Source organism: Cannabis sativa, chromosome 5 (genome assembly GCF_029168945.1).
Source record: "Cannabis sativa cultivar Pink pepper isolate KNU-18-1 chromosome 5, ASM2916894v1, whole genome shotgun sequence".
NCBI classification, from domain to species: Eukaryota; Viridiplantae; Streptophyta; class Magnoliopsida; order Rosales; family Cannabaceae; genus Cannabis; species Cannabis sativa.
The window spans coordinates 27933547-27961095 of record NC_083605.1 but is presented as its reverse complement, the minus strand read 5'-3'; the positions used below and the strand labels follow the sequence as shown (position 1 = coordinate 27961095).

General features: G+C 33.9%; 3 protein-coding genes across 3 annotated transcripts; all 3 read left to right on the top strand.

The window, feature by feature from the left end:
• Nucleotides 1-4047: 4047 nt before the first annotated feature.
• Nucleotides 4048-5585, top strand: LOC133029093 (protein ALP1-like). The gene is made up of 3 exons (XM_061115578.1): nucleotides 4048-4599; nucleotides 4681-4906; nucleotides 5009-5585. The coding sequence occupies exons 1-3, from the start codon at nucleotides 4234-4236 to the stop codon at nucleotides 5455-5457; spliced, it is 1041 nt and encodes a 346-aa protein (XP_060971561.1). The 5' UTR covers nucleotides 4048-4233; the 3' UTR covers nucleotides 5458-5585.
• Nucleotides 5586-5636: 51 nt separating this feature from the next.
• LOC115717704 (uncharacterized) lies at nucleotides 5637-6842 on the top strand. Its single transcript, XM_061115579.1, has 2 exons — nucleotides 5637-6039; nucleotides 6134-6842. Exons 1-2 carry the CDS (start codon nucleotides 5890-5892, stop codon nucleotides 6611-6613), a joined length of 630 nt encoding a protein of 209 aa, XP_060971562.1. The 5' UTR covers nucleotides 5637-5889; the 3' UTR covers nucleotides 6614-6842.
• A 480-nt stretch (nucleotides 6843-7322) lies between these two features.
• On the top strand, nucleotides 7323-26412 carry LOC115717415 (probable helicase CHR10). Its single transcript, XM_061115577.1, has 17 exons — nucleotides 7323-7591; nucleotides 7753-7760; nucleotides 8625-8703; nucleotides 8802-8962; nucleotides 15451-15582; nucleotides 21100-21277; nucleotides 21392-21527; nucleotides 21615-21732; nucleotides 22360-22449; nucleotides 22682-22788; nucleotides 22885-23089; nucleotides 23361-23486; nucleotides 23560-24224; nucleotides 24312-24457; nucleotides 25683-25859; nucleotides 25974-26088; nucleotides 26162-26412. The coding sequence occupies exons 1-17, from the start codon at nucleotides 7411-7413 to the stop codon at nucleotides 26184-26186; spliced, it is 2649 nt and encodes an 882-aa protein (XP_060971560.1). The 5' UTR covers nucleotides 7323-7410; the 3' UTR covers nucleotides 26187-26412.
• Nucleotides 26413-27549: the final 1137 nt, after the last annotated feature.

Here is a 27549-nt window from a genome sequence, read left to right as displayed (position 1 = left end):
ATTTTATAATTTATAATTTATGTTTGCATTTTTTTTAGTATATTAGTATCTTTTTTATGAATTTTAAGTTATATTTTGGATAATAATTAGTTTATTGAATAATGATTAATGTGTAATATTTTAATTTTTATGTAGTTTAATATTTTTGTATATTAAAAATTTCATTATAAACTTTATTTTATTATTAGGGGATTTCCCGCCCCCGCCCCATTAGGGGATTCCCTGCCCCATTCCCGATGGAGAATAAGCGGGGATGGGGATTAAAATTCTTAACGGGATGGGGACGGGGGAGCACTCCCCGCCAATTTCCCGCCCCGTGTACATCCCTAGGTAGGAGGAAGAATATGGATAAAAATAAGGGTTTGAACCTGGAAATAAAATTTAAGTTAAATATATTAGATTAAAAAGTTAAATTTTTAATTTTAACTAAACATTTAAAAAAAAAAAAAGGGATTTAATCTAGGCTTTACACGTGTACATTAAGTTACAACTAACAGTAGTAACGGAGAAACCTAAAATACAATGTTTGGTATTAAATCCGCCAAAAAAAAAAAAAGATATGATATTTAAGTGTATAAAATTGAAAGTATTTATGCCGTAAATTTCCCTAAAATTTTAAAAAGTAAAAATGTTAAAAATTAAAAAGATAATATAAATGTTAAAAATTGGTCCAATAATAAAAATATCAATCTAATGGCATGTTTACTAATCAGGATTGGGAGTGATAGGTATGGTAATCACTCCTTTTCATTTGTTTACTTTATTTAATGGTTGGAATACTCTAAAGGAAAGGCATAAAATTAGGAGAAAAGAATGAAAGAAGTTCTCCTCCCAATTTCTTCAGGTATAAACCATTACGGGTAATGCTACTTTTTAGTTTTTTATTTATTTTTTATTATTAAAAACAAAAAGACACATTTGCCACTAAATATTATATACCCTATTATATATATATTATATACCCTAAACCCTAAACAAACCACTTTTCTATTCTCTTTCGTTTCTTTTTTTGCAGCAGCCATTTTTTTTTTTTTTCTGAGAGAGGAACAGCCACATATCAACATCAAGGTGAGTTTTAATTCTTTATCATTCATTATATATATATATATATAATTTTTGATGATGCATGTATGATGCATGTATTGATGGTTTATGTTTATTAGGGTAAATACCATTTTGGACCCTGTGTTTTGCAAAAATTACAGATTGGACCCTGTGTTTTGTTAAATGACAAAATGGACCCTGTATTTTCTAAAATAGTAAAAATAGGACCCTGAGCTTAATTTTTTAACAACTTTTTTTTAATACAACCAACTTGAAGACAATGCTTAATACGAACAGATACAAAAAATATAAACAGTTTTGTCATATCACTTTTAGATCGAATTATAATTAAACTTTATTTTGACAAAAAATCAATTCAGGGTCCTATTTGTACTATTTTAGAAAATACAGGGTCCATTTTGTCATTTAAAAAAACACAGGGTCCAATTAGTAACTTTTGTAAAACAGAAGGTCCAAAATGGTATTTACCCTGTTTATTATCATGTTTTATTATTATTTTAATTGAAACACATCTTCTATAATATAAATCTGACATTGACATATATATTTTGGTACAATTGAATAGTCCAACTCAATCACCATCATCATATTTAATTTTAATTTTTATATTATTTATTATATTTTATATTATTTATGTATAATTGAAAAGTCATAATCTATTATTCTCACAACTTCTCACGCTTGTCATATATTTCATAATATATATATATATTTCATAACCTATATATATAGGTCTTCTCTATCTACCCATATATATACATACTAGCAAAAAACTACGTGCGAGGCACGTATACTAAATTTTATGCTAGGTTTTTTTTATGTTATTTGAAAGTGAGATTATTATTGAATATTGAATGCAATATATTAGTATTTAAGAAAGTTTAATGATTTAAATATGTTCTCAAGTTAATCTAAAAATAAACTAAAAATTGATGTTCCAATACTTAAAGAAACATTACTTAAATGGGGGTAAAATAAAAAGAAAATTAAAAATCGATCTCTAAATTGTTGATAATTGAAGATAGCATTAGTCTAAAAATTGTAGATAAGAAAATTAATGATAGTCATTGGTGGATTTCAATCTTCATTTTCTTTGATAGAGACAATAGTGTAATTTTTGTATTTTGCACTTTTTATTCTAGCTGAGTCCGCATATATCTGGATTATCTAGAACACGTATTTTCATGTAAGATGATTAGACATGGTGTGCATAATTTATTTAATTAAAAAATCAACTTATAAAATACATGTAAAACTATTTAATTTTTTAAAAACTACACATCTGCAGTATATTTCATTAGATTAAATAAATGTGAACTCTATAATCAGGTTAGACTTTTTTTATTATTATTTAGTCTGAGTTCACATAATAATAGAAACTGAATGTACTGTGATTCTTAGAAACTGAATTCAAATAATAAACAATTTGGGGACATTTATCCTAAAAAAGACTTCTTATTTGTAGATTTTATTAATAATTTATATATATATTAAAAGATATTATTGAATAATCTTATTAAAACGTAGGTGAAAACTGAAGAAAAGCCCACAGGAAAATCCAAAGTGGTATTAAAGGTAATTCAGTGGAAAAGTAAGGTTGTTTTGCTTGCGATTATATTGTAAGGGAATTGTTTTGTTTGTAATACTAATAATAATATCTGTAAAATCAGTTTTTGACAAAAGTCTTATCCGAAACGATGGCGGTGATGGTCCGTAGCTCTTGTTTCCTCACTCGCCCCAACAAGTCCTCCTCCTCCTCCTCCTCCAAACCCTTCTCGGGTTTTGTTCATCTATTTACTAATTATTTTTTTCTTTTTCTTCAAGTCAGGAAACTTAGCTTCGTTTTCATTGAAAGTGGAAAAGCTTAAATCATCACTCAAAGATACTCACAATAAAGTGTTAGAGAAAGAAAAAGCCACAAAATCAATAAGAAAAAGCCAAAAACCTAAAAAGCACAAGTGTTCGGTAGAAAAAAAAAAAAAAGTAAATAAAAAAATAGATAAATAAAATCATGGAATTCATTTATCCGTAAGATGAGATCAAAACATAAAAATAACATGTACCATTATGATTTGTAAGGGGCAACGAGAGCATACAAGCAAACGAGGTGAAAGAGGAAATAGCAGAATAAGAACTTCGGCTGTTTTCTTTTTAAATGGGTTGTGATTCTAGAATATCAGTTCAAATATCAATTCAAATATTAATGAGATTTGTTTTATTATTATTTTATTATATATAAATAATATTTTATTATTTTATTAAATAAAAATAAAAAGTCACCCATGAATTTCTCATAAACCAAGAATTTCAGTTATATAGGCACACTTTATATAGAATAGATATGTCGTTCTTCTTCTTTTTTTTTAAAAGATACATATATGCCTTTGAAAACTGGTACAAGCTTGGTGTAGCATAACAAATTCTCAGAAAACACAGTTACACTGCGTAAATTACCAAAGAAAATTCTAGTCAAAAACACAATAACATAATAAAACTTTGCTACCAAAAAAAAAAAAAACATAATAAAACTAAAATCCAATGAAAAGCTTCAATAAAAAAAAAAACCAACACAAATAATCTGTTCTTATTTTCTTTAAAAACATATACTGTACCTTTAATAAAATAATTATACAATCTAAATTACCATATTAAAACATACACAAATAAATTCAACAAACTCAAAACATATCAATATTTATTTTCAATAACAAAAATAAAATATAATTTACTTTTAACATTCTTTAGATGCCACTCTCTTATAATTATTAAAGTATATATATTATTATTTTTAAAAGGAAAGCCTTTTCTTTATAATATAATATATGTATAATTTAAGAATCATATATATACATAGTTATAATTAGTCACTGAATTAAAAATATGCTATATGTATATATATGTTTACGGATCATATGTATATATAATTGAAAAAATATTATTCGTCATGTCAATATTGTCATATAATTTAGTTTCTTAATTTTTTTTTTCACTTTGGTTTTTTTTTTTTTTAGATCAAGGGCTCGTTTAAGTTTAGCAAGAAAGTAAAAAATAATTATTGTAGTGCAGAATTTAATTGTAATCTTAGATATTATTTTAGCAGTGTGTGCTATTGTGAGTGCTTATGCATTGATAAATTCTAAAAGACGTCTCAATCGGCCATTATCTATAATGAGAGTCTACAAACAGTTAGAAAACTTACATGATTTAGTGTATGCAAGTGATGTCAATTGTGTTTCACAATTAAGAATGGATAGACAAACATTTCAAAGGTTATGTCACATACTCAGTACTAGGGGAAATTTAAGAAAGACACGAAATGTCTCTATCGAAGAGATGGTAGCAATGTTCCTATATATTTTAGCACACCACCATAAGAACCGAGTTGTTGGTTTTAGTTTCAAAAGATCAGGAAAAACCATAAGCAAATACTTTCATGAGTGTTTAAAAGCAATGATTCGCTGCCAAAAAGAATTTTGGAGAACACCTGAGCCAATATTAGCGACCTCAATTGATCCAAGGTGGAAGTGGTTTAAGGTATGAATTGAGGATTTAAAATTATAGTTAGTAATTGTTAACTTTAAATAATTTTTAATAAGTATAATTAATTTGGTGTAGAATTGTCTGGGAGCATTAGATGGAACATATATAAGAGTGCGTGTACCTGAAGCTGACAAACCAAGGTATAGAACAAGAAAAGGAGAGATTGCAACTAACGTTTTAGGAGTTTGTTCACAAGACATGCAATTTATATATGTTCTACCAGGCTGGGAAGGTTCAGCACACGATGGGCGTGTATTAAGAGATGCTTTAGCTAGGAGAAATGGTTTGAGAGTCCCTAATGGTAAAGTTAATTATAAAAAACTTATCAGTGTTTGAGATTAGACTACCAATATATATAGTTTTCCATTCAATTATAACATCATTTATTTATTATGTTTGATAGGTTATTATTATTTAGTTGATGCTGGATATACCAATGGTCAAGGTTTTCTTGCACCTTTTAGAGGAACACGATATCATCTTAATGATTGGAATGATGGACACCTTCCAAACACAGCAGAAGAGTTCTTTAATATGAAGCACTCAAGTGCTAGGAATGTTATTGAGCGTTGTTTTGGATTGTTGAAAATGCGATGGGCTATTCTCAGAAGTCCATCTTTTTATGACATGAATACACAACGGCGTATAATATCTGTTTGTTGCATGCTACATAATTTTATTAGAAGAGAAATGAGCATAGATCCAGTAGAAAATGAGATGAATAGTGTACAAAGAAATCACCCCACAACAGATAATAATTATATTAATAGTATCGAGTCTTCAGATTTATGGACTACTTGGAGACAAAATTTGGCAGAAGAAATGTGGAATACATGGCAGGGAACTAGATGATTAAACTATATATGTTGTTAACCTTTACTACTTTAGTATTTTTTTTTTGAGCATTTTTCAATTATGATTTGATGTAATAAGAACAGATGTCTATATTTATTTGATATATATGTTTATTTTTGTTCAAATTTTTTGTTTTTAATTTTCAAAGTATTAATTTATGTGTTCTTTCAAGTTTCAAAATTTATACTTTTTTATTAATATTAAAAAGAATTATATGAATATATAGGATGAGTTCAAGCTCTAATGCAGATCAAAGAGGGAGAGGTAAAAATAAACATTATTGGACACCAACACAAGACAGTGTATTAATTGAATGTCTTCTAGAGTTGAGTCAAAATTCAACATGGCGAGCTGATTCTGGATTTAAGAATGGATATTTGCAACAAATGGAGATTATGTTAGAGGAAAAATTACCAGGCTCGAAGTTGAATGCCTCACCTCATATTGAATCTCGTATTAAAAAATTTAAAGGGGAAGTATTCTTGCTTGGCAGAATTATTATCTTTAAGTGGTTTTAGTTGGGACAATGAACATTCTTTATTATTGTGTGAGAAAAGTGCATTTGATGAGTATGTGAAGGTAAATATAAAGTAATTTTTATAATACAAGTATTTATATATATTTATATTTACAACAACATGGACTTATTATATGTATTTTTGTGAATGTACAGAAACGAAAAGATGCAAGTGGATTATATGGGAAACCATTTCCTTATTACAACAAGCTAGCAGAAATATATGGACGAGATCGAGCTACTGGGACAAATGCTGGTAATGCTGATGATGATGAAGAAGAAATACACCAAAATGATGCAACTGGTGTAGAATTTGGAGTTGATGATAATATAGATGGCGGTGAGGATGATGAAGAAATAGATGAATTTGATGGTGTCTCACATACTCAACAACCAATTAATATGCGTCGTAGATCTACTGAGAGTACTACTAGTAACCAACAACGTGGTAAGAATAAAAAAACTAAGGTTATGGATGAAATTTCTACAAATATTGGTGCATTAGCAGATTCTATATCTAATATTGTCCCGAAGTTTCAAGGATTAATTGATGCAATATCTGATAAGGATGTAGCTGAGATGCAAACCAATTTATTCACAGAAATAAGCAAGATTAATGGCCTAACTCCAATGTAGTGTATTCAAGCAACCAACATATTGGCTAAAGAACCTCCATTGATGCGAGTGTTTTATGCAATATCAGATGAGATGAAACTGCTATATATCCTGAATATGTTGCAAAATGATGCATAATTTTATAATTGCTAGATATTTGGGATTTTGTTTATCTTTATGTTTCACATTAGAATATTTTCATGTGGAGATTTTATTTGCGGTTTGGTCAGATATTGTTTAATAGAATAATATGAGGATACTTTTTTTAGCAGTATTATGTTAATTTTTTTATGTAATTATTTATGAATTTATTTATTATTATATAAATTAATTTATTTAATAAATAAAAAAAATATAAATTTTATATTAAGGGTAATATGGTCAACTTAAAACATTCCGATTACCTTTTCTTATTGATGTAAACAAAATAAAGTGATTCCGATTCCGTTTCCGGACAGTTTAGTAAACAACATGTTAAAATAATTATTTTTATTTTGATTTCATAACATTTTATTTCCTTTCATTTCTCCTATTAATTTATTCCGATAACGATTACGCTTTAGTAAACGTGCCATAAAAGAAGAGCGGCGAAAATTTGAATTGACTTCTATAATTTGCATTCTTCTAATTAAATGTGCAAGAGCAACAAATACCCGCCACGTAGAATTACGAAAGTACTGGGATACCCCATTTCCAACGAGCGGAAACGCGGCGTGCTGTGTTATTTTGCTGGGGTAGTTTCGTCAATTGACTCAGTTTTTCCCTCTCTTGCATACGGTTCGAACACACTGACACAGTAGAGAGAGAAGGAGAGGGAGATGGCTTACCAGCGAAGGCTCCAGGCTGCGGCGAAATTCATCGAAAACGCTGACAGACGCGCCGCCGAAGAGCTAGTGATTCCTGAAGAACTTGGCGTGACTGCCACTCTGAAGCCTCACCAAGTCGAAGGTGTTTCATGGCTCGTACGGCGGTATTTTCTCGGCGTCAACGTTGTTCTCGGTGAGGACTCCGATTTATCTGTCGTTTGATTATGTTGGGAAATTCGATTCAGTTGTTTTATTTCTCTTTTAAAATGTGCGTATAGTTCTAATAAAAAGGAGATTAAACTGTGGGATTGTGGATTTCTGAGTTTATTTTTTGGAATGCTGTCGATTTTGCAGGAGACGAGGTACAACTTCTCTCACTCTCTGAAAATCTGAAGCGGTGATTTTAATTTTTTTAATTAAAATTTAGGTTTAATTTTTATTCTGCTAAACCTCTATGCTTATGATATTCATGAACTCGCAACTGCATTTCATGAATCTATTTTGGAGCAAGCGTTGTGTCTCAGTTTGAATTTTTTCATTGTCTAAATCCAGTTTGAAGTTTATGAATTGATTTTAATCTAATAATTGGCTTAGTCAAGTTGAGTAGTTGTAGTAATCTTGATGTCTCAGCCTTTATAGTGTATCTGGTAAGAGGGAGGAAGATGGGTTGGGTTTGGGGAAGATGCATTTTTGTACGATTGATATTTTGCAGAGTGGAGATTAGTCATTGATTTCAAAATAGTCAATTCCAGCAAGTTTTCAATTCCTCTAAATCGGAGAGATTTTAGGAAAGAATTGTCCTATCATATATTAGAATGGTCACTAACTATAATAACTTACTCTTCCACTTCTCCCTCCTATTAAGGAAGATGAATTTGGTTTCCTTCATTCCTCTCATACCAAACTCTTGGGAAAAAAGTACTCTCCTTTCTTCCATGGGTAATATCTCTCTCATTCCTATATCTATCTTTCTTCATTGTCACCAAACATATTGCATGTCTGCTAATCCGTCTTGGAAAGAATCAACCAAGTATTTATTACTGGATTATTTAGCAATGAACATGTTTTGTTTGTCATAATATTGTATTGTATAGATATTTGTTTACTGAAGAAGCTGTAGGGAACCGAGATGAAGGATCAAAGCATTACTGTAGTCTGTAGTGCCGTAAAAGAACAAATGCCATAAAAGATTTGTTTCGTATGCTTATGGCTTTAATAAAATGCAGATGGGACTAGGGAAGACTTTGCAAGCTATCTGTTTGATGAGCTACATTAAGGTTCAACAGATGTCACCTGGGCCATTTTGTAAGTTTCTGAAATCTTGAAATTTTTCATTGTCCGATATCATTTTAGATTTATCATATGCATACTTATATTTATCTGCGGTTATAAAAAATCTGCAGTGATATTATGTCCTCTAAGTGTAACGGATGGTTGGGTATCGGAGATGGGTAGATTTGCTCCAAAACTTAAAGTTTCACGGTATGTTGGGGACAAAGATCACCGTCGTAATTTACGCAGAACAATGTATGAGCATGTTAAAGAACAGTCCTCGAAAGCTGATGTGAGTTTTCACCTCTTTCGTAATTGTACTTAATGAAACATGTCAGATAGTATCATTTAGAATTATTAGATGTTATCACTTTAGCATCTAAAAATTGTCTGTAGTCTTATCTCTGTTGTTTGCTCTTTATCTTCCTTCACTACAAAGGCCAGAGAGAAGTAAGGAACTTGATTTTCTTCTCCCTCATTCACAAAGAAAACAAATTCAGCTCTTTTTTCTTCAAAGTTTGGATTCATCTTTCCAACCAAATGCCTTAAGAATTTCTCAATCATTAATGCCCCATTTTACACTTTACAAAACTGTTATACATCTCAATCATTAATGCCCCACACCTTTCAGGTAAACGTAGTAAACTAAAATTCGTTGAACAGCTTATACGTCTGCTCATTAGTCACACTACAATGTTGGAATAAAAATATTTGATTCTGTTAGGAACATTGGACATCCATATAAAATAAAAAGGCTCAAAAGGAGTAAGATTTGCAAGAAAAATATCCAGAAGCCAAACCATTTTATATGGATTGGATTCAACAAAAGAAAATTTTCTAAGATACCCGGTGTTAGATATTAGGTGTATATTAGCTGTAAGAGAGTTAGATATTTAGTAGATATTTAGTAGATATTTAGTAGATATTTAGTCTCCTAACTCTGTATATAAATATGTATTATTCTATGAAATCAACACACAATTCGAATCACTATTTTCTACATGGTATCAGAGCATTGTGATTCAAAATTCGAAATTCGAAATTAGGGTTCGAAAAAAAAAAAAAAAAAAAAATTAAAATTAGGGTTTGAGTTTAGGGTTGTTTTCGAAAATCCTATTTGGAGTGAACATCTTTTCTCACCGCCCACATAGGAGGACTGCCCAGCCGCCGATCTACAAACCCCCGAAGTCCGGTCGCCGGATTCCTCGCGCGTGGGGCTCACGCGCCGCCTGAAGCTTCTGCGCGTGGGGCTCACGCGCCGGCGCGTGGAGGCGCGTGTGACGGCGCCTTCGACGGCGGTATGTTGCCGATTCTTCACTGGGTTCTTCTAAGCCCACTCGCATCTGTTCTAGGTTGTAATTCGGTGTTTGTTTGTCTTCTTCGTGTTTGGGTGTTCATTCCTTGGTGTTCTTTTGTTCTTTTTCTCTGTCCTTTGTGTTTGTTTTTGAGATTATGGCAGAGATAAGATTAGATTCAAAATCAGTTGTTGTTTCTGATGTTGTTCCCGTGATGTCTAAAATCACGGATCATAAGTTGATTGGTTCGAATTATTTGGAATGGAGTAAGACGATTCGACTGTATTTGAGAAGTATTGACAAAGATGATCACTTGACTGACGATCCTTCTGAAGAAACAAACGATTCAAGGAAAATATGGCTCCGTGAGGATGCTCGCTTGTTCCTTCAAATTCGAAATTCTATCGATAATGAGGTAATTAGTTTGATTAATCATTGTGAATTGGTTAAAGAACTAATGGGTTACTTGGAGTTTTTGTATTCTGGCAAAGACAACATATCTCGCATATATGATGTTTGCAAAGCTTTTTATCGCGCGGAGAAACAAGATAAGTCTCTTATGAATTATTTTATGGCTTTCAAGAAAACATATGAAGAACTTAATGTGCTATTACCGTTTAGTCCTGATGTAAAAGTTCAACAGCGCCAACGAGAACAGATGGCTATTATGAGTTTTCTTGCAGGACTCTCATCTAAATTTGACTCTGCAAAGTCACAAGTTCTCTATGGTTCTGATGTCTCCTCTTTACAAGATGTATTTACTTGTGTTCTTCGCACGGAGACTACCTCTTCAACTCCTCCGAATAGCGCCTTGGTGAGTCGTAATAATTACCCGCACCGAAAAGAAACTCTACTCCAAGTGGATTTAAAGGAGGTAATTCACAAGGACTCGATAACCGCACACCAAATTCGGGAGCATCATGTGCAATTATTGTAAGAAACCGAGGCCACACCAAGTTTGAGTGTAGGAAGTTACAATTTAAGAATCGACAACAACACTCGCCAATATTGCAAGCACTAGTGATGCATCCGACAAATCGGTCCTTATTTCGCCGATGAATTTGCCAAGTTCTCAAGGTATCGGGAAACACTTAAGTCTTCATCTTCTTCTCGTCATCGCGATTGCCGAATCAGTAACTCTAATGCATGCCTTCTTTCCAAATCCTCAAAATGGGTCATTGATTCTGTGCCACAGATCATAGGACAGGTAATTCCCGTCTCTTTTCCACTTTTCAGTCTCACAGTCCCACTTCTGTTGTTACCTTAGCTGATGGGTCAACAACTTCTGTTCTTGGATCTGGCACTATTGTTCTTACACCTCTGCTCACTTTGTCATCAGTCTTACATTTACTTAATTTGTCCTTTAATTTGCTTTCTGTTAGTCAACTCACTTGTAATCTAAATTGTTGCATCTCATTCTTTCCTGATCATTGTTTGTTTCAGGAGCTTATGACGAAGAAGATTATTGGTAAAGGACATAAATCTAGTGGCTTGTATGTTCTCGACCCACTTCCGCCAACCTCTATTGCTTGTTCGAGTGTTGCTTCCGCTTTTGAGGCTCATTGTCGTTTAGGTCATCCATCCCTTCCTTTGCTCAAGAAACCGTGTCCCCAATATAGTAGTTTATCTTCGTTAGATTGTGAGTCATGTCGGTTGCCAAACATCATCGTGTTAGTTTGAGTCCACGTGTCAATAAACGTGCTAGTGTTCCTTTTGAGTTCGTTCATTCTGATGTTTGGGGTCCTTCTCCTATTTTGTCTCAACTCTGGATTCAGTATTTTGTTACTTTTGTGGATGATTATTCTCGTGTAACTTGGTTATATTTAATGAAAAATCGTTCTGAGTTGTTTTCTATATTCTGTGCTTTTTGTGCTGAGATTCAAACTCAATTTAATGTATCTATTCGTACTTTGAGAAGTGATAATGCCAAAGAGTACATGTCTGCTCAATTTCAATCTTATATGACCTCTAATGGCATGCTTCATGAAACTTCTTGTGTTGATACGCACCTCGTAATGGTGTTGCGTAACGTAAAACGGACATCTTCTTGAAACTGCACGTGCTCTCTTGTTTCAAATGAAAGTCCCTAAACCTTTTTGGGCCGATGCAGTTTCCACGGCATGCTTTCTTATTAATCGCATGCCATCCTCTGTTCTTAATGGTGCAATTCCATTTAAAATTCTTTTTCCTCATAAGTCATTATTTCCAGTTGCTCCGCGAGTGTTTGGTAGTGTTTGTTTTGCTCGCGATGTCCGTCCATCTGTCACCAAATTAGACCCTAAGGCACTAAAGTGTGTCTTTCTTGGTTATTCTCGTCTTCAGAAAGGGTATAGGTGTTATTGTCCTGATCTCAACAAATATCTTGTTTCTATTGATGTTACTTTTGTAGAAAATACACCTTATTTTTCATCTTCCACTACTTCTACTAGTCAGGGGGAGGATGATGATTTGTTGGTTTATTCTGTCACATCCTATGCGCCTGCTACATGTTCTGGCGGGTCTCTAGTTCCTTCACCGCCTCGGTCGTCACCCCCACGGTGTCTACACCTCCACCACCTCCACCACCTCTACCACCACCACCACTCCCTCGGCCTCCTATAGTGTACACCAGGCGCCCCCTCCTCCACCTCCCGTTTCATGTCCCGCACCCGCATCTTCGTCATCGATCCGAAATCTCGGATGATCTTCCCATTGCACTACGTAAAGGTAAACGCCAATGTACTTTTCCTATTACTTCTTTTGTGTCTTATAATCATCTCTCATCTTCTTCTTGTTCTTTTATTGCTTCTCTTGATTCTATCACTATTCCTAAAACTGTTCGAGAAGCGATGTCTCATCCTGGTTGGCTTGCTGCAATGATAGAAGAGATGAATGCTTTGGTTGCGAATGGTACTTGGGTCTTGGTTGATTTACCTTCCGGAAAACAGGCCATCGGGTGTAAATGGGTGTTCACGGTTAAATTCAATCCAGACGGCACAGTTGCTCGCTTAAAGGCCCGTCTTGTTGCCAAGGGTTATGCTCAAACCTATGGAGTGGACTATTGTGATACTTTTTCTCCTCGTTGCTAAACTCACATCTCGTTCGACTTTCATTTCCATGGCAAATACTCATCATTGGCCTTTGCATCGGCTTGATATTAAAAATGCTTTTCTTCATGGAGATCTTGAGGAAGAAGTATATATGGAGCAACCTCCGGGTTTGTTGCTCGTGGGGAGTTAGTGGCGAGTTTGTCATCTTCGCAAATCTTTATATGGATTGAAACAAAGCCCTCGTGCTTGGTTTGGTAAATTTAGTCGCTGTTGAGAAGTTTGGTTTGTTGAAAAGTAAGTCGATCATTCCGTGTTTTATAAAAGATCAACTCGTTGGTATCATTTTGTTAGTGGTGTATGTTGATGACATCGTTATTACTGGAAGTGATACTGAAGGCATCTCATCCCTTAAGTCTTTCATTCACACCCAGTTTAACACGAAAGATTTAGGGGAGCTCAAGTATTTCTTGGGGATTGAAGTTACTCGGAGTAAACAAGGTATTTTTCTGTCTCAAAGAAAGTATGTACTTGATTTGCTAACTGAGACAGGGAAATTGGGATCAAAACCCTGCAATGCTCCAATGAATCCAAAGTGCATCTTACACGTGATGGGAAACCATTTGAAGATCCCGAGAAATATCGCAGGTTAGTTGGAAAGTTGAATTATTTAACTGTGACTCGTCCAGATATTGCATTCCCGGTTAGTGTTATCAGTCAGTTCATGTCTTCTCCAACAATTCATCATTGGGCAGCATTAGAACAAATTTTATGTTATTTAAAAGGAGCACCAGGACGAGGTATAGTTTACAAGGATCATGGACATACCCGTATCGAGTGTTTTTCGATGCGTATTGGGCGAGGCTCCAAGGTAGATAGACGATCCACTTCGGGATATTGTGTATTTGTTGGGGGCAATCTGTCTCTTGGAAGAGTAAGAAACAAAATGTTGTATCTAGATCCGGCCGAATCGAATATAGAGCTATGGCCCATCTGTGTGTGAGGTAATATGGATTTATCAGCTTTTGACTGAATTTGGGTTTAAGACTTCTATTCCAGCAAAATTATGGTGTGATAATCAAGCTGCTCTTCATATTGCCTCGAATCCCGTATTCCACGAGCGAACTAAGCACATTGAGATTGATTGTCATTTTGTTCGTGAGAAAATTCAACAAGGTCTGATCTCCACAGGATATGTGAAGACCGGAGAACAACTAGGAGATATTTTTACAAAGGCTTTGAATGGGGTGCGGGTTGATTATCTTTGTAACAAGCTGGGCATGATTAACATCTATGCTCCAGCTTGAGGGGGAGTGTTAGATATTAGGTGTATATTAGCTGTAAGAGAGTTAGATATTTAGTAGATATTTAGTAGATATTTAGTCTCCTAACTCTGTATATAAATATGTATTATTCTATGAAATCAACACACAATTCGAATCACTATTTTCTACACCCGGCAAATACATTAACTCATGTATTTCTTTATTGTTAGTATTAAATTTAAAATTGAAGTTCCAATTGCAAAAATTGTACAAATTCAACAGGGGTTTATAATTAGTCTATGAATGTAATCATAGCATTTCTTAAAGTTTTGCTTTATATATTTATACTATTTAAAAATGGGTGTCTTCCTAGCCTTTTATAGATAAACTCTTCTTCATTAATCCAATTTTGAGGTTTTGTTTGAAAATAAAAATAAAGTCCAAGTGTAATCTTGAAAAAAATGAAGCAAAGATTAGTGGAGACCCACTTGTATCCTTTCAGAAATGAGCAGATATTCTCATCCCAGTAGTCCATATAGTAAGAAATAACTTAACTTTGTGAAGTAGACTATCTGCCTACAAATATAGTTAGAGATCCAACCTTTTAGTGTATTTCTGATTTTTGAAATGCATCTTTTATATTTTTGAATTTATTTTTATTCACAATGTATTATTTAACGATATGTGCATTTGAACATTATACACAGAGATGTGGTACTGCCTTCTTAAAATAGTTTCTTCCAATTACTCAATTTGTACATTCAAATTATTAATATTTTTGAGTGGAGATCACAACGTATTTAATTGTATGATTGAGATTACCACATTTTAATTTTAGTGTGCAAATTGAGAGTGTATCTGTCGCTACTCTTAAATAAATGTAATTGATTGAAAAAACTTGTATTATATCGAGTATCATTACTCATATTAGTTTCCTCATTAATGCAAGTGATGTTTCTTTGTTTTGTAAAAAAAAAAAAAACTCAGTGAATTATACTTTCCTTTTCTTTGTTTTACAAAAAAGAAAAAAAAATACTTTATGAAATATACTTTCCTTTGACGTCTAAAAAAACCTAGTGAAAACACTTTGGAATACCCTCCATTTTGGTCACTTACTTCTAATGACCTTCCATTTTGCTAAGTGTTACTCTAATCTTTCCATTGACTGCTTTTCATTTTGCATCTTGATCACAGGTTTTGTTGGTTCCTTTTGACGTGTTGTTAACAACATATGAGATAGCATTGATGGATCAGGATTTTCTTTCTCAAATACCATGGCATTACGCAGTAATTGATGAAGCTCAAAGGCTTAAAAACCCTTCTAGTGTAAGTTTAACTTTTCATGATCCCACTTTCTTACCCTCAAGAACTTGAACAAGTACTGGGACATGTCTTCATGCTCATTGTTGAAAAATCAGCTTTTTTAATTATTATTATTATTATTATACAGTATAGCTGTATAATAATTTTGTTTTTATTGTACCATTTTTTAAGGAATTAGTTTAGAGAGTTATTGTATCTTTATTATTTGATTTGTTTCTCTTTATAGAATTATTGTACATGTTATATACACTGCTGTGTATTAGAAATATAATAACACAAAAACATTACCCTAAATCTGTCGACTGGGTATAAGTCTGATCTGTTCCCTATGCAAGTTGTGCGGTTTTTGACCACTTTTTCAAATCAACCCGCATATGCGGTTTTTTCAATTTTCCAAACCACACCTGCACCGCGAAATTAAAAAATCGTAGAAACCGTATCGCAAAAAATGGTGTGGTGCGGTGCGGTTTCTACAGTTTGTACTATCACCAAATAATTAAACTATCACAAATACAACAAATCTTGAGCAACACTTGTCAAAAATACCATAAGGCTTGAAAATAAATATAAAAAAGGTTTCAAGTTTCAACAATATAATAATTAGTGGGCTTTGGGTTGGGTCTTCACATATTAGACCTAATATAAATATAAAAATTAGTATTTTTATTTTTTATTACGCAGTGCTGTGCGGTTTGAACTGCATATTAACAATTCAAAACTGCAAATCGCATCGCACTGCGCTGTTTAGGAAAAATTCAAACCGCGACCACATTATAAAGAATTTCAAACTGCATTTTTTTTTGCGGTGCGGCGCGGGCGGTTTGAGCGGTTTGATGAACAACCCTAGTATTAGAGCCAAAAAAAGAAAAAAAAATCGTACTCTACCCTAATCGCACCCTAACCCTAATCACCTCTGTCCTATTTGCACCATGTTAGATTTTGAGTCGGGTATAACCAAAAACAACCCCATCCAAACCAATTCCACCGTTCTTTCTACCAAATCTACTGAGTCTCACTCTGTCCAGATCACTACCATTCGCTTGAATGGAGAAAACTTTTTTGAGATGGTATCAATCAGTGAAGATGTATATGAAAGGTCGAGGAAAAATGGGATATTTGACTGGTGAAAAGAAGGCTCCAGTAGAAACTGGTTCAACTTATGAAACTTGGGATGTTGAAAATTATATGGTGGTGGCTTGGCTTGTTAACTTTATGGAAGAAGAGATTAGCTCCAATTATATGTGCTATCCCACAGCAAAGGAGCTATGGGATAACGTAATTGAAATGTATTTTGACCTTGAAAATCAATCTCAGATTTTCAGGTTAATTATGAAACTTAGAGAAATAAAGCAAGGGGAGGACAACGGCTTACTTTACTTCTTTGAAAAGAATCTGGCAAGACTTAGATCTTTTAGATACTTATGAGTGGAAATATGCAGTAGATGGCAAACACCATGGCAAACCAGCAAACTGGAAAAGTAAGGCAGAGAGAGAAAAGGTAGGTCGAATCCCTTCTGCACATGAAGCTGACTCCAGCCCCTTCATTAAGGAGCAGTTGGATCACCTTCATGCATTGCTGAACACTACCTCGACCTCATCCAGTATTCCTACTGCTTCTATTGCATATGCAGGTAACAAAGTATCAGAAATAAATGCTCTAAATTGTTATTAAAAATCATCCACTACATGGATAATAGATTCTGGAGCTTTAGATCGTATGACAAATCTTTCTAAATTTTTTGAATCATATATATCTTGTTCAGGAGATCAAAAAGTTGAAATAGCTGATGGTAATTTCTCATCCATTGCTGGAAAAGGTTTAATTAAGATTTCTAAGGGGATAGATCTTAAATCTGTCCTCCATGTTCCTAAATTTACTTGCAATCTCTTATCTGTCAGCAAATTATCTAGAGATTCTAATTTTTGTGTGGTTTTCTATGAGTCTCATTGTGTTATTTGGACCAAAGTTCGGGGAAGACGATTGGCAGTGCTAGGGTGATTAATGGAGTCTATTATTTCGAAGATAAGGCTTCTAAAAATAAAATTGCTCAAGGATTTAGTAGCATTAGTTCTCTTTCTGTTTATGATCAAATAATGGTTTGGCATTATCAATTAAGCCATCCTAGTTTTTTTATCTAAAACATTTGTTTTCAGCACTATTTAAATGGTTGAATCCTTTGTCTTTTCAATGTGAAAGTTGTTTATTGGCAAAAAGCCAAAGTAAATCTAATAATAAATCTTTTTATCATCCTTCAAAGCTGTTTTATTTGTTTCATAGTGATGTCTGGGAACCTTCTAAAGTTACCACTAATTCTGGAAAAAAATGGTTTGTTACTTTTATAGACAATCACACTCGTCTTCATTGGGTTTATTTAATGAGGAAAAAGTTTGAGGTTTAACAATTTTTTACCGAGTCTTACAAAATGATTAGTTTCAAACAAAAATTAGTATTTTAAGAACTGATAACGGAACAGAATACTTTAATCACATCTTGGGAAATTTTTTAAAAGAAAAAGGTATTTTGTATCAATCTACATGTCCTGATGCTCCTAAACAAAATGGAATAGCAGAAAAAAAGAATTAACACTTGTTAGAAGTAGCTTGTGCCATGATGTTTTATATGAATGTTCCAAAATATTTATGGGGGACGCTGTTCTTATAGCATTTTATTTGATAAATAGAATGCCTACTAAAGTTTTACATTATACTAGTCCTTTGAAAGGTTTCAAAAATTCTTTCCTATTTCTAGAATTAATTCAGATTTTACCATTGAAGATTTTTGGGAGTACTGTTTATGTTCATCTTCCAAAAAGGTCTAGATCTAAGTTAGATCCTAGAGCTGAAAAATGTATTTTCTTAGGCTATCCTTCAAATAAAAAAGGATATAAATATTTTAATCCTATATCTAAACGCATCTATATATTACTATGGATGTTTCTGTTGCTGAAAATAGTCCTTTTTTCTCAAAGAATTTTGTTCAGGGGGAGAATTCAATGGTACAAAATTTTTGGGAACTTGTTGAACCTTTACCTAAAACTATTCTTGATGTTTCTCTTGAGAAAACTCAGCCTACACCTATTGAATCCGAATCTGATCTTGGTTTGTCAGAAACAAAAATGCTACAATTGATTAAAAATCGTAACGTTCTTGAGCCTGTGGTTTATTCAAGGAAGAACATCTGCGAAAGAAGTAGAGACAATCCAATCATTCCTGCACAAGACCAAATGGAAGCCCCGAACAATGGTTCTTCAAGTACCCCAGGTAATTCTTCTTCTATTCCTAGTTCTTCTTTGTCTCCAAATAATATTTTGTCTTCACAACCTGTTTCAAGGCCTACATCTAAAACTCTAGATCTTCCTATTGCTCTTAGAAAAAGAACTCGTGCTTGTACAAAGCATCCATTTGCAAAATACATCTTGTACAATCACCTATCTGATAACTATAGAGCATTTATTACTAATATTTTAGAACTTGTTGTACTTAGAAGTATACAGGAGGCACTAGATGAACTGAGATGGAAGTTGTTAGTGGATGAAGAGATGGATGCTTTGATAAAGAATGGGACTTGGAAGATTGTAATGTTACCGAGGGACAAGAAGATTGTAGGGTGTAAATGGGTGTTCAAGGTAAAATTCAAAGCTGATGGAAGTATTGTGAGGTATAAAGTGAGGCTTGTGGCCAAAGGCTTTACTCAAACCTATGGAATAGATTATCAAGAGACGTTTGTACCTGTTGCAAAAAATTAATTCTTTACGAATTCTACTATCTTTAACAGTTGACTATAACCGACCTTTGAACCAGTTTCCAATTAGACGTGAAGAATGCTTTTCTTAATGGAGACCTTGAAGAGGAAGTGTATATGAGTGTCCCACCAGGTTTCGAAAAGAAGCTTTGGAGTTGGAAAAGTGTGTAAATTGAAGAAATCCTTGTATGGTCTTAAACAGTCCCCTAGAGCTTGGTATGAACGCTTTGGTAATGTTTTGAAGTTGTTTGGTTACACTCAAAGTCAAGCAGATCACACTATGTTCTACAAAGATTCAGAGGAAGGAAAGATGGCTATTCTAATTGTGTATGTAGATGATATTGTGATAACTGGGGATGACATTGATGAACAATTGAGATTAAAAAGAAGACTTGGTGAGGAATTCGAAATGAAAGACTTGGGTCTTTTGAAATACTTCCTTGGAATGGAATTTGCAAGGTCCCAAGAAGGCATTTTTGTAAGTCTGTGTAAGTATGTGCTTGATTTACTTAATGAGATAGGTATGATGGGTTGTAAACCTGCTGAAACACCTAGTGAACCTAATGTTAAACTACAGGCTGTTGAAGACTTGAAAAGTATGAAGGATAGAGAGCTTTATCAAAGATTAGTTAGGAGTCTAATTTATTTGTCTCATACACGACCTGACATAGCTTTTTCTGTGAGTATGGTAAGTCAGTTCATGCATTCACCTAGTTCAAGGCATTTCGATGCAGTTTATAGGATTCTAAGGTATCTAAAGGGAACACCGGGTAAAGGCCTCTTGTTTAGACCTCGAGGGCATCCAGAGATTGAAGCCTATACTGATACAAATTGGGCTGGAAGCACTGTAGATAGAAGATCTACATCAGACTATACTATTCATATGTTGGAGGTAATTTGGTCACTTGACGAAGCAAGAAACAAAGTGTGGTTGCTAGAAGCAGTAGTGAAGCTGAATTCAGAGCTGTCGCTCATGGAATTTGTGAAATTATTGGGATAAAAAGGCTGCTTGAAGAGCTGAAGTCATCCCAATCATCTCCTATGAAGCTATATTGTGACAACAAGGCAGCTATTTCAATTGCTCATAATCCTGTACTTCATGATCGCACAAAGCATGTTGAAGTAGATTAAATATTTTATTAAGGAGAAAATTGAGAGCGGTCAATTGTGTATGCCTTATGTTTTTAGTGAAGATTAGGTGGCAGATATTTTCACAAAAGGATTGTGTAAGAAACAATTTGATTTTCTTACTAGCAAGCTGGTTATGGAGAACATTTTTAGTCCAGCTTGAAGGGGAGTGTTGGAAAATCAGCTTTTTTAATTATTATTATTATTATACATTATAGGTGTATAATAATTATGTTTTTATTGTACCATTTTTTTAGGAAATTAGTTTAAAGATTTATTGTATCTTTATTATTTGATTTGTTTCTCTTTATAGGATTATGGTACATGTTATATACACTGCTATGTATTAGAAATATAATAACAGAAAAACATTACCCTAAATCTGCCGACTCTCATAAATGCATCTAGTGCATTAATTTATTGACTTGTGACACTAGTTGTAGAATGCATATCATCTTGGATACAATATACAGTACGGTTAGATTTATTTCCTGTTTTGCATGAAAATACACATCAAAATTTCATAGAACAGGCATGGACGTTAATTAAGAGGGTTTTTTCTGACCTTGTATTTCCATATTTAGTAGTTTGTACCTTTTGTATGTCTGTTAGTAATTATTATGTTGGTTGACTTGTTTCCATCTTATTAGGTTTTGTATAATGTCCTGAAAGAGCGTTTTCTCATGCCAAGACGACTATTGATGACTGGCACACCTATTCAAAACAATCTAACTGAACTTTGGTCTTTGATGCACTTTTGTATGCCTTCAGTCTTTGGGAAGTTGGACCAATTCCTTTTTGCATTCAAGGAAGCTGCAAATCCCTCAGGTATAACTTAAACTCTGCAAGAGATGTATTTTTTTTCTTTCTGCTTAAGATTTTGTTCAGGCATTGGATTTGGGAAGTTATTTCTATGGATGTCACATTATTATTTTGAAACAGGGAATGATCAGTCTATAGTCAAGGAGCAGTTAAAAATTTTAAAAAGCATAGTGGGAACTTTCATGCTTCGACGTACAAAATCAAGACTTATTGAGTGTGGAAATTTAGTCCTACCACCACTTACTGAGATAACTATGTAAGTTGTAATCCATCTTCACACTGTCATATACTCTCGAGTTCTGAGAGCATTTGCATGATTCAATGCTAAGATATTTGTCTTTAGGATGGCACCGCTAGTCAGCCTGCAAAAGAAAGTGTACGTGTCAATTTTGAGGAGAGAGCTCCCTAAACTTCTTGCATTTTCATCTGGAACCTCAAATTACCAGTCCTTACAGAATACTGTATGTCATTCTTGTCCTTCCCTTTAAAGACCATTTTTAACAGCTACTCTTGTGTTCACTTATATCTATATTTTCCTTACTAAAATTATTCTTCTAAATTTCTATTTTGAAAACTATTATCTTTTGTCCGTTAAATGCATTCAGAACCCTTAAAAACAGGGGGACCCATTTATATGAATGAAGGATTCCATTCCCTGTCAAGGTACCAATCTCCTGGCGGCCGTACAGAATTTACTTGGCTTTTTAGGTGCTTGCCTATATTTTGAGTCATTGTACAAGGGGGTTTGCTACCCACCCCCAGGTAGGGGGTAGCAAACAGATACTGGGACTTTATGCGTACAATAAATTTTATAGTGAACTTATTTCACACACACACACATATTATATTGCATAGAAAGAAATAATGTAACCTTTTGTTGAGCAAGTTTTGGCATTAATTATATGAGGGCCTCCAAGTTGCCTGTGTCACAAATAACAATAAATCACCAATATGTTGGTACTTCATTGTAGCTCAGGTTTCCATTTACAGATTGCTTTTCAGAACAGCTATCAGGTTCCATTTGCAGAATGATTTTCTGAAGAGCTATACCTCCCTTCTAATAGTGAATGCTGCTACTTGCATTACAGGTAATGCAGTTACGAAAAACTTGTAGCCATCCGTACCTATTCCCTGGCATTGAACCTGAACCATATGAAGAAGGTGAACACCTTGTTAAGGTACCTTCTATATCTTATGTGTAAGGCACCTTCTATATCTTATGTGATTGCATAAATTATAATGATCTATTTGAGAGAAATTATGTGCTATTCAAATCTAACAGCTACTAATAATAAAAATTCACGGAAGGAAATCTCTTCTAAAGTCAAGACTCAGTTGACTAAGTTGTATTTCACTCTTGTAACTGTCTTTCCAATTGTGTTCTTTATTTGTTTCTGACTTTCTATCCAGGCCAGTGGAAAACTTATTATTTTGGACCAGCTACTTCACAAGCTACATGATTCGGGACATCGTGTTCTTCTTTTTGCTCAGATGACTCATACACTGGACATTCTACAGGTTTTGTATCAATAGAATATAACAACATTTACGCTATTAACTGATGCAAGTCTTCATTCAATATGTTGTGAAAAATGTTTATTTATATCCAACGCAGGATTTTTGGAGTTACGAAGATATTCTTATGAGCGTCTTGATGGATCGATTCGAGCTGAGGAGCGGTTTGCTGCTATAAGAAGTTTCAGTAGACAATCAGCTGAAGGTAGTTTGAGTTCACAAGCTGAAGAAAATGGTGCTTTCGTATTTCTGATTTCTACTAGGGCTGGGGGAGTTGGTTTGAATCTTGTAGCTGCTGATACTGTAAGTATCAAGTTATAGTTTTGTGATGAATTTTTCTTAGTCACAAAGGTGAGCTCTCAGAGGAGGCGTTTTTACATTTATTATTTTCATTTTTTCCTGGTGACTCGTAAAAGTTACTTCACCTAATAAACTGGAGGTTCAAATGTAGTTTTCTTATTATATTTCATGCATTTATAGAAACTGGGTCATTTTTCTCCTGGCGACTAGTAAGCTGTGAAGACTTCAAATGTAAAAAGTTCTCTTATTATATTTCCATGCATCTATAAACTAGGTCATTTTCTACGAGCTAGACTGGAATCCTCAGGTTGACAAGCAGGCTTTGCAGAGAGCTCACCGTATTGGTCAAATGAGCCCTGTGTTGTCTATTAGTCTGGTTACTGAACGTACTGTGGAAGAGGTGAGAAATTAGACATCAATCACTATCATCAAAGGCATTTGTACAACTTTCTGTTTCACATGAATTAATGTAGGTCATTATGCGGAGAGCAGAAAGGAAATTGCAGCTTAGCCATAATGTTGTGGGAGATGATGTTGAAAACGAAGAAAATAAAGAATCTGCAGGAGTTGAAGGAGGTGATTTGCGTTCTGTCATATATGGGTTAGGTATATTTGATCCTGATGAGACTAGCAATGACAATATTGAGGAATTACAAAGCTCAAAGTTGAAAACAATGGTTGAGAGGGTAGTTGCAATGCGTCATGAACAAGTTGCTGGTAATGATGGCAGGAAATTTGAAGTTAATCCGACAGATATGTTGAAGGGATGTCTTTCTTCTCAACAACAAGAAGCTGTATCTTTGAGTTCTGATTCTGGTTTTGATGAGGCATCATACCTCTTGTGGGTTGAAAAATTTAAGGAGGCATCACAAACAAGTGGAGACCAAATCATTGATTTGGGAAGAAGAAGAGATTTAGATGAGAGTAAACGTGCTAAACTTGAGGCTGCAAAGAAAAAGGCTGATGAGAAGAAATTGTTGAAATGGGAAACCCTTGGCTATCACTCGCTGTCTATCAAAGACCCTGTTATCCCTTCGGATGATGATTCGATGTTAGAATTGGGTTCTGTTCACTTTGTTTATGGAGATTGTACTAATCCTTATGATACTTGTCCATCTGAGCCTGCCATTATATTCAAGTTAGTATGACTGCTCTAAAAAATTTCTTATTGGAAATGGAGTGACTTTATTTAACAAGAGATGTGATATATATCTTGATGTCATAGCTGTGTTGATGATTCTGGAAATTGGGGACGTGGAGGAATGTTTGATGCACTGACTAAACTGTCTACAAGAATACCAGAGGCTTATAGCCGAGCTTCTGAATTTAAGGACCTACATCTTGGTGATCTTCATCTCATAAGAGTGAATGGTAAGCTTTTGCATCCTCGTTCTACTGCTTTATAAGGCCATACTTTTTCATGACATTAATTATTGAGTGCTATGCAAATTTGTTCATCAATCCTAAGAAATAATGGACAACTATTGTGTGAGTCCAGTGGAAGCAAAAATTTGTGCAAAATAATAATAATAACTATAATGACTAGAATAGAATTTTCTCATGCACACTCCAACTATAATGACTAGAGCACCACCAAAAGCTTGCAATTCTTCTCACCAATCGCATTCCAAATTTTGATTTGCACTAGAGAGGTAGATATGAGGATTTCTATGCTGATGGAGAAAAACCTTGATAATACAGTAATTGTTCCTTCAGCACTGGACCTGCTACATTAAGATCTATGTCTATATGATATATCCCCATAGCCAAGGTTTTGAAACCAGTGTTGCAGTCCAGACTTGAACCTGCTCCCATATAACTCTTGAGCAACATTTATTTATAATATCATTTTATTCAAATAATTTAATAAATCTTTATCACCTAAATCTTGCATATGTATATATATACATAGATTAAGACTAATTTAAAAATTATACTTAAAAAAATAGTTATTTTTGTAATAGCACGGTGCGGTTTAAATTGCTTTTATAGAATTCAAAACCGCACACCGTATCGCACTGTGCGGTTTAGAGAAAAAAATACAAACCACAACCGCACTGCGAATAATTTTAAACCGCATTTTTATGCGGTGTGAGCCATTTGATTTGATGAACACGCTACTTGGGAAGACTTTCACACCATTTCTGAACTGTTTCTTAATTTCACCTTGAGGACAAAATCAAGGTTTTTGGTGGGCGGTGGGTATTGATAAGCCTAAAGGGCTCACCATATTTATACAGACCATGCTTGTTTGTAATCTGTTAAAATAAAGTCCTCACTGTATTTAATAAATGAAATACAACTATTAAAGTTATAAATAATATTTGCACAGAGATGTACACTTTAAGGCACATATCCAACACCATTATATATGTAGTTATATGGTTCGCATGGTCATTAACACAGTCTGCTCTGCTACGTTTGACAGTGGAGTTTCACCATATTTTTGTCAAAGATAAGCAATATCCCTCTTAATATTATTTTTCTTCTATAACTGTTTATTTATTGTAGAGTATTGACATGTAAATCGTTTTAGGTTCAACGATTGGAAACCGTTACATGTTCCTTTTTCTTATAAAAAAATGTTGTTATCCAGACAATTCTGATGAACAGAATACTCGTCAGAATACAGATGGTAATACTTCTCTATGGGTGGGTTTAGCCGTTGTACAGTCTTACAATCCTAGGCGAAAAGTACCTCGTAGTAAGATATCTATCCCGGATCTGGAATGTTGCTTATCAAAGGCATCCTTTACGGCAGCACAAAACTCTGGTAATCTTGCTGCGTGCTTTAATTAATATCAAATATATTTATAGGACTGTATATACTCTTCTCCTTTGTGTTGGAAATAGTCTTACACTTGTGTTTGCTGGTTTCATTTACAAGCTTCAATACACATGCCACGAATTGGTTACCAAGCTGGATCAGATCGTTCTGAGTGGTACACCATTGAACGTCTTCTTCGAAAATATGCATCCATTTACGGCATAAAAATCTTTGTGTATGTCTCTTTATTGTCTTTCTTAGGTGCTTACACGGGGTCAGTGAAAACTGATTTCTTGCAAACTTTTCAGGTACTATTACCAAAGGTCATCGTAACAGGTTTAACCGTTGTTACAAGTTGCGGTGCGGCATCGTAAACATATAATGTTTTCTGTCTTTGGTCATGAATTATGTACTTGATATTTTAAGAGCTATGTCAGGGCACTCCCAAAGACATTGTATTCTATTAGGCTTGTATAAATCTTTGGGCTTTTTGTGGAGGAGATCAGAGTAATAATAGTAAAATCTAACACCTTCAAACATCATAGCTGGTTTCCTTTCATTTCTCTTTTAGTAACTTTGATCTTTAGAAGCTAATTAACAATTGCAATAAAAACTTAATTTTATAACAAGATTTTTTTTACCGAAAAAAGGAAAAAGAAAAGAGAACAGATGCTATTTAAGTTTGATACTTTATATTCTATGATAAGGTATGATAGGGTTTTAGTAATTAGATAAATGCTATATTTAGTGTGATTTTAAGAATAAATTCAACTGCTTAACCCACTCAATGAGACCACCATATAATTGCTATCTATATGCTTTATGAATATTAAACTATATGGGTTGTAACACCCCGATTTCCCGAGATGTCACATAGGATAGTCCGTATAAAACAATTTAATAAGATAAAGACAATCAAATACTGCTTTATTGAAAAATATCTAAGCATGAGATCTCATTGTTTAAAACAAAATACTTTTAGTACTGTAAACTTAAATAAGAACTAGTTAAGTCAAAATAATAGTTCCAAAATGTTTAGCAGTAAAAAACATTAAAAGCAAAATACTGTGCCAGCCCCCTAACATGCGGTCCACGCCTCGAGCTCTTCATTCTCACTGCTTAGCCTTACCCTTACCTGCACACAGAGTACCCGTGAGCTAACGCCCAGTAAGAAGAGCTATGTAGGACATAACCCTCCTAACTAGTTACTTGACATAATTTGCTCTTTTATATTAATCAACAGTAATTCACATTCCATAAATATATCCACAACGCATGTTGTTCTCACATGCACACATCAAGTCTCATACCGCACATTATACTCACATACGATAATCAACTATTCTCTCATGTTGATCAGACATGAGGTAACCTACCCTGCCTTGTGTTATTCTCACACTTGGCATCCAACAGGGCAATTAATTACCATAAGTTGTACTCACCCATGATAATGTTATAACCTGCAAGTGTTATGCTCACACAAGCAGCAAGACCCTAATATTATTCTCATGCTAATGATGCTCACAAAATATAAGGAAATCACAACACTATCAAATTAAATAACAAACCAACCCAAGTTGTATGCATAACATACACCCTGTGTACAGATATCCACTCTTCTTACCTCAGTTGCTAAGACCACACTTGCTACCTCGAGCACCTCAACGAATTTCCTTGTTGAGAACAAGATCCTAGA